The sequence below is a fragment of the Falco rusticolus genome, chromosome 3 (assembly GCF_015220075.1).
Source record: "Falco rusticolus isolate bFalRus1 chromosome 3, bFalRus1.pri, whole genome shotgun sequence".
Taxonomy (NCBI): Eukaryota; Metazoa; Chordata; class Aves; order Falconiformes; family Falconidae; genus Falco; species Falco rusticolus.
In genome coordinates this window covers 30,657,038-30,669,317 of record NC_051189.1, presented here as the reverse complement: position 1 = coordinate 30,669,317, position 12,280 = coordinate 30,657,038, and the positions used below count along the sequence as shown (strand labels likewise).

Genomic DNA, 12,280 nt, shown 5'->3' with positions numbered 1-12,280 from the left:
AACATGATTAACCCTCACTTGCTGTTCTTCACTGGGTTTTTACCTGCAGCCTGTGCACTGGTCTGGTCTCCCAGTCCAGAGACCCATTGAGATACAGGATGCCTGTCCTTGGCACAATGTCAATGATTCCATCTGTTTCGCCAGTCACTCTGAAACTCACAGCAGGCACCTCAGATGTGAACTAGAATGGGGAAAAATCAGAGGGAAAATCAACTTTTTTTCAGCATTTTCACCATAATCGAAATAACTTCATGCTTTTGTGTCTTCTAATATCTGTTGCCAACAGTGTGGTTGGCTAGGGGAATGCTATTCCAAGAGTCTGCTCAAACAAATCTGCTCTTTTCTGATCCTCAACAGAGGAGTTTTCACATTATTTCCTGAATGCTTCAGGAAATCCCAGCTGTGGTTTCTTTCCAAAGCAAATGTCTGCTTAGGACAGGGCTTTGAGCACGGGAGTGGAAAAAAATGACACACATCCTCCATTTGCCTGGGAGCTGGATCTGTCCTTCTGTGGTTATAGCTTTGGGAAGAAAACTTCAGAGCTGAAGGAAAATGATGACACAAGTTACATGGAAACCCATTCTCTAGGAATGCTGGTTTTATTAATCCCTGTCTTAGGATATCCTCTTAAAATGTGTTCGAGAGAAGGGGTTGTCTCCTGCTTTTTGCATGTCGACTCTTGAATTCCCAGATAGAGGAAGTCAAAGTTAATTCCAGATCCTCTCAGGGGACTGTTCTTCCCACCAGCACCGATGACAACACCGCCTGTTGAGGTCAGTGTGTGAAGCTATGGGCGTTTTGTCCAGAGTGGAGACCAAGAGACACTTTATTACCTGGTAGATGAAGCGCACTCCCCCTCCTTCTGGAACAGAGAAATTCATGTCCTTCAGAGGCCCAGTTACATGCAGGTCCCCCAAGTACTGGCACATAGCCTGTGAGAGAGAGAAAGGGATGGAGGAAAGCAGCTGAGGAACGTCTGCTGTCACCACACACGAACAGCAGCTCTCCGTCACTGAGCCTCTTGCAAGTTATTTTGCTGTAGTGTAATGGAGGACACTCTTGCTGGTTTGCACTGAATATATCTGGATTCTTTAGTGCACATTCATTTCTAAAAGCAATGTTATTTATTAATTAATTTGAAAACAAATATTTGGGCTCTGACCTTTTCTAACCACTACATAATTAAATGACATTTGATCTACCTTCAATAGCAAACAAAAGCAGCAAAGAGCTGAATGTAGACTGAGAACAAGGGGAAATTTATAAAAGCATTTTTGGATCACCTCTGTGTCCCCAGCAGAACCAGCCACATCCCATCCAGGAGCCGCACAGTCCTGTGGCCCCAAGTGTGTTGGGAGACCCAGTGCCACATCTGTAGATGGGGAGGAATTGGGGCTTCACCCCTTTTAATTTGCTCAGTAGATCAAACCTTTTTTGTACAGAAAAAGGTGGACCTCCCCAGGTCCCCTATCCCACCACAGCTTCACAGCCATCTGGGCAAGCTGCTCCAGCCCTGTGTCTTCACAACAGTTGCATGTGAGCACAAACCAAAACCAAGACCTGCAAACATGTCCTGCTGATCTTTGGTTTCTACCTCATGGCAAAAATGCCATGCAAAACTGTCTTGGCCTCTGTTTTCTTCCTAATGGCTGGTAATGCCTTCACATGTGGGTTTTTTCTGGCAAAATTTTTATGAGTTTTATAACCATCTCCTCCTTACTGCCCAAAGACCTCTGGACACACTCTAGCCCTAATGTTTCAGTACTGTTCTTGCTTTCAGGTAAAAAAAGCAAAGCAAAAATCAGCCTCCCAGAGCAGCTCTTGCACATAAGACAATTCAGCCTACGGTTCAGATAATCTACCTGTTTCTCCAAAGGCAAGACCAAGCTCCCCTGAATGCTTACTCTCCCTGTCCCCAAGGTCTTATCAGTGCTGAGGAGCTGCCTGCCAGAATTAGGATTCCATCATCTGGCTGCACAGGTGAAACTCCCTTTTTTCCAGAGGAAAAATTACTTCATTTTGCTTTACAGATTTGGAGTGCCATTGCCACTCAATTCATCACCCCGTGGATTCGGGCTCTGGGGGCACATGTTCTCTGCTGCATGACTTTTCCCCTGGATTTGGTCCTATTGCTGCTGGGACAGCTATTCGACCTCTCATAGAAAACACAGTCTACATATTACCAAGGGAAAACTTAATTCTGCCTATGACAACAACATTTCTAAGTTCACTGCAATTTACCCTAAAGCACTGCTCTCTGTGTGTGTCACAAGTGGTGTTTGAATAACACCAGAATCTGCTTAATAATAGCCAGAGATGCTGCCCTCCTTGCCTGCAAGGTTTTGTGACTCTTTTTACAAAAAGGAAAACTAGAATATTGTGAGAAAAGGAGAAGGAAGGGGGGGGGGGGGGGGGGGGGGATGCTAGCAAACACTACTGGCAGTAGAAAAATATCAAAAAAAGCCATGTTATAGGTACACATACAGGAAAGAATACTTTACGGCCACCCTTTACTATTTTTGCTAAATGCTAACTGCTGGCCTCTGCCAGGGACAAGATAGCAGGACCCTGGATCTCACGTGCTACAGCTGTTCCCATGTTGCACTGGTGGGCACAACCTGGCTCCTGGAGGTTTCTCCCAGGGCCATTTTTTGGAGGGGTTTTGCTTGGTCATGTTCTTCACCATGGAGGAACAAAGGGTGATGTTATAAAACGCAACAGGTTCAAAGTGCAGGCTGCAAAGCAAGTAAGATATATCTCTTCCTGCCAATTAAAATTACTTTATGTGGGCCATAAAACATATGTCTACAGCATGAACCACTGCTCAGGGGTCTGAAGGGGAAATAGGCTTTTCGCCTTGGCCCATATCTGGTTGGCATCCCTTAAGAAGATGTCTATAATGCCTGTGGCGTGGCTTCATTGGGGATTGGCATTGCCACAGGCAGCAGCTTTTGAAATGGGAAGGAAAAAGGAGGTGTTCACCACTGCACATCAGTCCCACCCCTCAGGGTCTCCACATTCTGAGGCATTTTTTAACAGACTTGCATTTGATTCATTGTTCTTATCTCCTCTGTTAATTTCAATTGTAAAGTAGAAGCCACTACTGTAGCCTCTACAAATATCCATAAAACTATTGAATTTAATAGATGAGGTATGTAAATAGCATAACTAATACATTTCAGTTCCAGAAAGTCCTCTGAAAAGGGTTTCACATAGACGGAATAATAAGGTTAAGTAATTAATAAGCATGGTTTAAATTATGTGCCATTATATGCCTTAAAAAACATTTAATATGTCATCACATGTATGGATTATAATACAGAACACATGATACAGATGTCTTCACTGTTTGGTGAATTGTTGCAGTATTTTTAAAACTTTTCTAGCAGGAAATCCACCTATTGGAAAAAGTAGTATCTAAGGAGGAAGTACAAAAGGCAAAATAGGTAAATCGGTGACTTTTAGGCCTTTTTAAAGTCTTTTGCCCAATGAGTGACATGTCTTAACTTTTGGCCATGGGATTCACACAGGTGCTGGAGGCTGCACTCCCGCACCCAGCACTACAGTTGCTCTGCCAGCCCGTGCTGCCAGCCCGACCCGCGCACCGGGACGCCCTGTGGGTTAGAGCTCAGCGGCACACACGCAACCTTTGCTGTTTGATCCCAGATAAACAAAGGAAAAGCTGTAACTCACCGAATGAATGACAAGCAGAAACTGAACTCCACACAGCTTCAACATACTGGAATATGCCTTGCTTCAGGTCCTGCAAAGAAGAGACAATAGTCACTTTAATAGTCACTTTAACCCCATGGAGTTGGCCCAATCTTTTTGTGAATAGAGGCTGAAGTTAATCTTTCCCAAAGCTGTAGGGAGAGTGAGCTCTGAAGGGCCAGGCACAGCTCTGCCCATGGGTGGTGAGATCGCTGGCATTGCTGGGCTCTCTGGGAAGGTCTGTCTCCAGTGGTGCAGGAGGTGCCACATGCTGCAGGAGCCTCAAACAGCTGTCAGAGGTCGAAACTGGACATAAAACTTCAAGCCATGCAACCTCACCGTTGCAATGATTAGGTCACCCAAGCCCAATTTTCATTTCTGCTTTACTGAAGGCAACAACACGTTCACAGGAAACACTAGAACCACAAGAACATGAAGGTCTTGCAGGGACCATCCTGAGAACTCTGTCTTCTGCTTACAAAAAACAACTGTTCAGTGCAGCTTGTGGAGGCAGAGGAAGCTGGAGGTGTCTGCACCCCTTAAAACAACATGGCTACTGGAAATGAAATTTCCAAGTCCAAGGAGCACTGCCTGCCTCAAATTTCAAAGAAATGCTGAGCACACACTGCCGTGACTTGTGTTACATCCTCCTGGAAACTAGATGGCTTCCTCAAAAATATAATCCTGCTTTCTCACTACTTCTAGATTTTAACAAAAATTATGAGGCTGGTTCTGGAGAGAGGTGAAGCTGGTGTACAGTGTTACTGTCTTCAGTGGTGCTCCACATTTAGTGGCTCACACCTACAGGTATCCATCAGCTACCCCAGTTCTGTCCCATGGAGGGTCCATGGAGAAGAAGACCATGTGGAGGCACAGCTCCCTTCAGAAGCCTTCCTGCTTGGGCTTCCCATCATACTCTTTTTTCCCCACATCCTTTTCCTTCCTCAATGGCTGACCCAAAAGGGGACCTGTAAATACAGAGACGGCTGCCCACCCTGCTGTTCTCCCCAGCACTCATTTTAGGATGTGCCACAGGACTTTATCTTGCAAATCCCATTCTGAGCAGGGTCTTCAGTGACACCCTTGGAAATTACTGGGCTCTTTCCTTGGGCTGAAGCTAGGTGTGTGAGTACTGGAAGAGGATAAAATGACACTCCTTTGAAACCAGGAGGGATCAGGAAAATCATTAGGTTTGTCAGGAAACGAGGGCTGAAGGTGAAGCCCCCGCAGCTGCCTGGCAGTGATGCCTGCTGAGCGGGTCCCTCCCTGCCCTGCCCGCAGCTGGAGGAGCTGGGCTGGCACAGGTGGGACAGGGGCGTAGAGAAGACACTTTGAACCTCCTGGGAGGACACTTTGAACCAAGACTGTTGCTGATATTTGAGTTAGTCAACAGAAGCTTGTTCAGTTCCTCCATCTGTCCAACAGCCTCTCTGCTCCCCTCCCCCTGGTCTCTTCTGAATACCTTCTGAATACCTTGGTCAGTTTCAGATGCACTTTATAGCAGGGTGGGAACTTCAAAAAACTAATTCCTTATTTATTGGGGGGGGGGGGGGGGCACCAGGTGGAACAGAGGACCCAAAGGCGCACCCTCCCCAAAGGCAGAGACACCAGGGAGCTAAAATTCCTGGGGGAAGCCAGAAAGAGATGAGGAAAAAGGGTATGGGGAGGTCTGGGGTTACCACAGTCTATGTTCAGGGAATAGAGAAGGAACAAGACTTACTATGGCAAGGAGAAAGTTTAAGGAAGGGACACATCCAGCCTTAGTGTAGGGGACAGAAAATGCACTCCTTCATGTGGCTGCCCAACTGCACTGTGTCTCAGCCAGGTTTCTCTGTTCAGATCCAGCTATGAAATGCAGCAGTAGAACTAGAGCCATGCCACAGGTTATGGGTTCGCATGATAAGTGTCTTTGCTGTTCCCTTCTGTTTGAACATAAACATCACTCCCTAATGCCGTGCCATCTGCGGTGCCTGTGGCGAGGCCAGGATGAGTGGCTTGATCAGCCCTCGAACATTCATTTTTGGCTGGAAGCTGTTAGCAAGTCTCATGAAGCATCACACTGCCAAGGACCTAAGCCGCAAAATACACACTCCTCTGTCACTCAGAACAGAGTTTCAGTATATATAAATTCATACAAAAGTTTTCAATAATAGGCAGTTTCAGGATTAGAATAGGATCAGCTTAACTAAAAGCAGCCTGAGATCTGGCAGGGAACTGGAGCCATATTTTCCCCTTCATTTCGTAGCTTCATCTCAGTGCTATATCCCTAATAATTCCTTATGGTTTCCCCGCCTGAACAGAAATCTCTAAGATAATCATCATATAACTATCCAAGCAACTTTCAATGACAAACATTTGGAGAACAAAGAATATTCCTGGAGGTTAAAGATCAGTAACAATCACAAGTATTTGGTTCTGTGAAAAAAAAAATATTTTGATTTTCTTTAAATGATTGATTTCAGATGTTCAAATCCAGTAAAGAGAAAACAGAGCAAATTGATCCAAATCAAATACAAACCAGACTAAGCCTTAGCACAGCAGTCATACATTTTACAAGGACAGCTGAGTTCCTAACGCTGCCTGAAAAGCCTTCATTCAGCAAAACCCTTGCTTCAGCTTTTAAAATCCTTCTGTGAAACAACAGCTAGATCATCCCTTACCTGTAACATGAAAAGCTTATTTTGCTCTAAAAATGCTTCTCTCCTTCATCTGTGGGAATCACCTTTGCACAGATCGGTGGTGCCTGCCTGTGCTTCTCCACACGGTTTTATGGTTCCTCAGACTCGCCCAGCTCAAACATTAACAGCATGGAGAATTATTGATTCCTAATGACTAGGTGTGGTGTGAAATGGCTGCCATGTGAGGAAAGCAATGTAGCTCCAAGATAACTTACAGCCTTCAATATTTTTATGTCCCTTGGGATTTTCTTTCTGAATTCATTTTTTTTCAGTGGGGCTGTGAGAAATGAACATGCGGGGCACGGGTTGGAGCCATGGGGGGAAGGTTATCGTTCCTTTGGGAGAGGAGGTGGAAAGGAGAAGGCATGGGCCTCAGGTGGAGATCACGTTTGCTACTTGCCTAGCTGCAGGGATAACTCACATTCGGAAGACAAGAACTTGGACATAAAGGTGGCTTGTTTTCACAGAAGACCTGCAGATGGGGAGGACTCAGCCTAGTTATGAGAATAATTTGTCATTCATCAACTCAGAAGATTCAAATTCTGTCTGAGCTCTGCAACAAATTTACTTTGAGTAACTTCGGGCATTTTACTCTATTTGCCATTTTCCAGATACTCGTCACATAATGGATGTAATCGTTCCTTTCCCTCGTGTGTCATCTTTCACGTCTGTTTAAGTTTTCAGCCCTTCCAGGGAACCAGTCCCTGCTGGTCTCTGCATTATAGCACCTGTTGCAAGGGGAACTGAAATCAACGGGGCTGTAAAGAACTGTGGTAAAATAAATTATAAATAAAACATATTTGCAAACCCCCAGAACTTTAAAAAAAATAATAATCCTTAAAATTTTATGCTTTCTGCTAACTCACTTTTTAATATCAAGCTTATTTCAGAAGTTTTAAAAAGTCTGATTTTATTCCCTCATGAAATGTTACTTTTCATCCAGGTTCTAACTCCTGCTTTCAATTTCCTCAGTATGTGAGGTTGCTCTTGAACATTGTTAAATTATTTGTGCAGCACATTAAATATTTTCTGAATTATACATCCAAAGAAAGCAGCATTTGGAAATCGATAACAACTGGAAGGCACACCATTCTGGGAAAGGTAAGCTTTCTGTTTGTGCTTCAGATCACACTTTTCCCTCAAAATTAGTGTTTGTTTTTGCAGGAAAAACCCTCTAGACTGTGCTTTCAGCATGCTTTCAAACACAACTGTTCTCCATTTGTTCATGCACTCAGAATGATTCAGACTTTCTCAAAGCTGTCTGCTAGTACTGAGTTATCTTTAGAGCACAAAACAAACCCAACAATTTCCATTAATGCCTTAGAACTCATTTTTAATGATTTCAAAGTAAATATAATAATGGAGATAGAACTTTCTTGGAAATACGTTGACTTTAAGTGACTTATATGCAGATTAACTGTGTACTAGTTGGAGATGGATGAGCCGTACTTTCAGCATGAAATATAAATTTCAAAACAGCAAGAATTCATGCTGCAAAAACAAGTTCACAAAAATGAATTCCTAATGTCTTTTTTAGCCCTCCTTTACACAACATGTGCAGAATAACTCAGGAAATGATGTCAGAAGTCAGAGCCACAAAAATAAGTCAGGTGTTTGTCTTTCAAATGCTCGTGTCTCTGCTTGGAATTCCAATTACTAGGAAGTGCAGTGTGGTACTTGAAATATAAATTTAAGGTACCTAATATGTTTGATTGAATACCTATATTTTTTTAAAGTCACTGGAAAAGGTGAGCCTGCTCGCCCCCAGTATCTTTCTTTCTCTGGCTGAAATAATTTCCCAGCCACAGAGGTTGTAACCACACAGGGGGAAAAAAAAGTCTCCCATGTCAAATACATTACAAAGTCCAGAAGCACTTAAAGCTTTACAGCAGTCATAACACAGTGCTATAGATAAAATCACAAGAATAAACTCAGCAGTGAGGCTGGTTCCTTGAGCCAGCTGTTTCTGAGTAAGTCTGATGAAAAGAAGGCAAATGTCCAGGTGTTTATTGTGTGAATCATTGGTCAAGGAGTCAGTTTTTCCAGAAACAACTTTTCTCATATCATCAGTCACATCTTTTTCACTTTTCCTATTTATCAGCTCTGTCATTCCTCCCCCGCTCCTTTTTCATTTTTTCTCTTTGCCTTTTTACTTTTACTTCTTGTTTCGATCCACCTGATGTCTCTCCATGTACCTCTTCCACCTTCAAAACTAATGGGACCTGCCTGACCTCAGCTTCTTTCCCTTTTTGTTTGTTTAGAAAATATGTCTTTTATGGATCTCTTAGGGCGTGATAATTTCACAATATCATCAATACATGCCAAAATGAGCTAGCACCAGTGGATGAAGAAGCATAGAAAAATAATGCTTAAAAGAAACTCAGATTTCTGGTCATCTCCTTTCTTTACTTCTCCTGAGGCAGAATCAGGTATACCTGCAACTTCCCTGGTTGTAAAAAATGCAAATAATGGTCACTCCTAGTCTCCATAAGTAATCCTTGTGGCACTTTCAGATATCTGTTCACTCACATTGTTGCCCTCTAGATACTGCTCAGTCACTCTCCACCTTTGCTGATGAGCTCTGCCCACAGATTCTCCCAGGTGAGACTCCCCAGTGCTGCTGAGGACAGGCTCCTACAAACACTGTCTCCCAAACAATAGAACTCTTGCCGATGCATTTACTTATAAAGCATTTTCATGTTATCTTCGTTGCATTGGTAGTTGCACTGCCATAATTCTGATTTTGTCTGTATTTGCCTATGCTATACACTCATCTTTAGTGATGTAACTTACTTATGACTGTCTTTGTGCTTCCTTGTGAATTTGACAACACGGAAGAGCTCTGATTTAACAAAGTACTTTATTCTTACTACCCTTCCCAATACCAATTCTGCATGGAGACATATCATGCTGTTCATTTCATTTATACAGAGACCTGGTCATTCCTGCTAATGCTTTTCTTTGGTTGGTTTCCTATGAATTCTTCTTATCAATAATCTTACTTTATAGAAATCTGGGTTTTTTTCAAGTCTATTGTAATTTTTTCCCTTTTCCCTCTTTCCCTTTGCAAGGACTGTGGATTCTCATCATAGTACAATTACCAGACACTTACATCACCCCGATCTGCTGTACTCTTCACTTCAAAATAAATATATTCATCCCCACCAACATTTCACTTTTTTTCCTGTCGGTTCTTTCTGAAGCACTTTACCCGCCCATACAAACAGTCCAGTCTGAAATTATTCAGCCAAATCTCTGAGGTTCTTGTAATCTTGAGAACATATTATGTGTCACAGGGCCCCATATTACTTGTATTTGAGATGTTCTTCAGACCTTTCTTTTACATCCCTCAATCTATTTTGATAGCCTTGCCCTTTCTACTGTTTATATCCCTGTTCATGTTGAGATAATTTGTTTATACAACGGTGCAAGATGTGGTGTTGGGGAGAGGACAAATGCACAGACCAAGAAGATCAGATGAACATATTTTTGTAAGCAATCATCCAAAACAAGAGGCACCATGGTAAACGGCATAAGGAGAGGGGTGAACTTATGTTCACCTTATAGGTGTGTGTTGGGATAGGAATAGGAATAAAGCATGGCACTGACTGTCCAGCAAATTCCCTGAAAAAAAGGGTAAGCAGATGTATCCAGGTGGCCAGGATGAATGAAGCTACACCACTTGTGCAACCCTGCTCTCCTACCCAGGAGATACAGCTTTCTGACTGGCCCATGTACGCCTGTGCCTTGGGTGATGAGAATCTTACCTGAATCATCCCTGTTCCCAGAACTTGATTTTCAGTTTTGACCTGCTAACCTTAGTTGGATCGGTTATCCTGTCTGGGGAAGCAGATAACAGACCACCAGGAGCTCAGGTGAGGTACCTGAAAAGGTTCCCCCACACTGTCTCAGAAGCAGAGACACTCACTCTCTGCTTCCCTTCTTCCTTGGACCTGTCACTGTGACTTGCCCACCTGCTGGAAGGCACGGGCTCTGTCCTTCCTCAGGGAAGCTCACAGTCCAGTTCAGCCCCCCTGAGGAGCATGCTCCTTCCCTGCTGTCGCTGCTCTGTGTGTCCAGCATCTTTGTTTGGCTATCCTTGGAGGACTCCACGTCCATTATATTGATGCAATTCTCCCAGCCACCATTGTATCTCAGCCTAGCCACCTCCTCCAGCACCTTTCACCTACACGGTACCTCCTTCTTGGCTTGCACTGACACCGATGCTACCTCGCGGTTCAGTAAATCTCCCAGCAACTTGGGCAGAGATATCCCATGCTGGTTTCATTTGTAGGTATGTGCAGCCACCCTCAAAGCAGGAGGAAGCTGAATCAGCAGCATGCCTGGCTCCGATGAAGCAGCACATCCCCACTTTTGTCCCCAGAAGATCTCCTTGAAGGCTTTGGTCAGCCCCATCCCCACAGAAGTTTCCCTGTACATGTAGTGTCTCAGCCACAGTCCAGCCTCCCCAGGCGCAGAGGTCTGACCTCTCCCACCACACGCAGACAGACCATACTGGCTTGCCGTCTTCATTGCTGACAGAAGAGGCCTGTTGAGAAGTCCTCCCACTTGCTGCCATCAGGTCCTGGCCCCTGTTAGGTGCTGAGCTAATGCTGTTAAACTGGGCTATTAAACTTGCCCAGGTCAAGATGATAGATTTTAGTTTCCCTTTTTCTTCTTGCAAGCAATGACATAATGGAACCAAATGGCTCTTCTGGAATAAACAATGCATATTCTAGAGATTACTCGTGTTTACACTACTTATTGCAAGACCTCCAAAGGAGATTAAAACTTGAGCTCTGCACTGAAGCAAGGGGAAATTCACTTTCTTCCAGCATGCTGGTGTCCTCTAGCTAATTCTCATGCTGTCTTAGGGTGGCATATGCATTAGAAGTTACGAATTGCATATTTCAAAATCATATTTTTTCCTTATAAATGCAAAAGAAGCATTTTTTTTTACCTCTTTCATTCACTATTCAATAAATATAGAGACATGTCCACAATTTTGACAGCTCAAAATACATACCACTGTGCCAAAACAAAATAAGAAACCCATCTTTCCTGAGCTATAGTCTGATTAGAAAGTATTATGACATGAAACAACTATCAAGCTGGCAGGCCGACACTATTTTTTATTTACACAGGTATGTAAATGCAGGTGGCTTTAGGACCCATGAAGCAGATGGTCTTAGAGCACCTATCATCTGGATGTACATGCCCACCTATAGAACATTGAAATAGGCATGACTAAACAAACTAGTCTCTAGGGCTTTGTTTATCACCATGATCACAGATTCTGCTGCCTGGGCCATTATGTATAGCAGCCACTGGATAAAAATCGGAAATAAGCCTGAAAGCAAAGCCCAGATGCCAAGATTACTCCTTTTAACTGAAGCAGGACTCAGGTGCTCTTCATTTCCTTCCTCTGCCCATCAGAAATCACAGCCAGGCATTCCTCACAGACACTGGGGGGGTCTGGGGCTCTGGGTCCTGGGTGTAGGGGCAAACACTTCCCTGCAGGCATCCAAGACGGAGAGCCGGGGCCAGCACTCACATCCAGCCCTGTCCTCAGACTTTGCTGGTCCCCAGCACTGCACAGCTTCACCTCCTTGCCTTGTGGGTTTGCCCCCTTGAGGTGTTTCACAGTCTCTATTATCTGGGTAAGGAATAAGGTCTTAGAGCTATGGGGTTGGATTTTACTCCAAGTGCTTGAGAAAAAATCCCAGCAGTGTTTAAGCTTTTTCTTATATCTGATTCTCAACCACTTTATTAAAAAACTATTACAATGTGCAATATGCCTATGGTGCAATATGCATATGGTACATGTACATACATATGTGAAACTTACTTATATGCAATACGTATGTTGGCTGACTTACAAAGTAAAGACA

The 12,280-nt window shown here is 43.7% G+C and overlaps 1 protein-coding gene across 3 annotated transcripts in view; it reads right to left on the bottom strand.

Annotated features, from left to right (window-relative positions):
* CDH17 (cadherin 17) overlaps positions 1-12,280 on the bottom strand; it is a 41,620-nt gene that overhangs the window by 23,885 nt on the left and 5,455 nt on the right. Inside the window, exons 1-4 of one of the 3 annotated variants that reach the window (XM_037382289.1) lie at positions 6,372-6,448; positions 3,694-3,763; positions 834-932; positions 44-181 (exon numbers count right to left, since the gene is read on the bottom strand). In XM_037382289.1, the coding sequence (XP_037238186.1) occupies positions 44-181; positions 834-932; positions 3,694-3,738 (282 nt within the window). In that variant the 5' untranslated portion in view covers positions 3,739-3,763; positions 6,372-6,448. Of the gene's footprint in view, positions 1-43; positions 182-833; positions 933-3,693; positions 3,981-6,371; positions 6,449-12,280 lie in introns of those variants that run through there. The other 2 variants (XM_037382290.1, XM_037382288.1) reach the window with 2 other exon arrangements.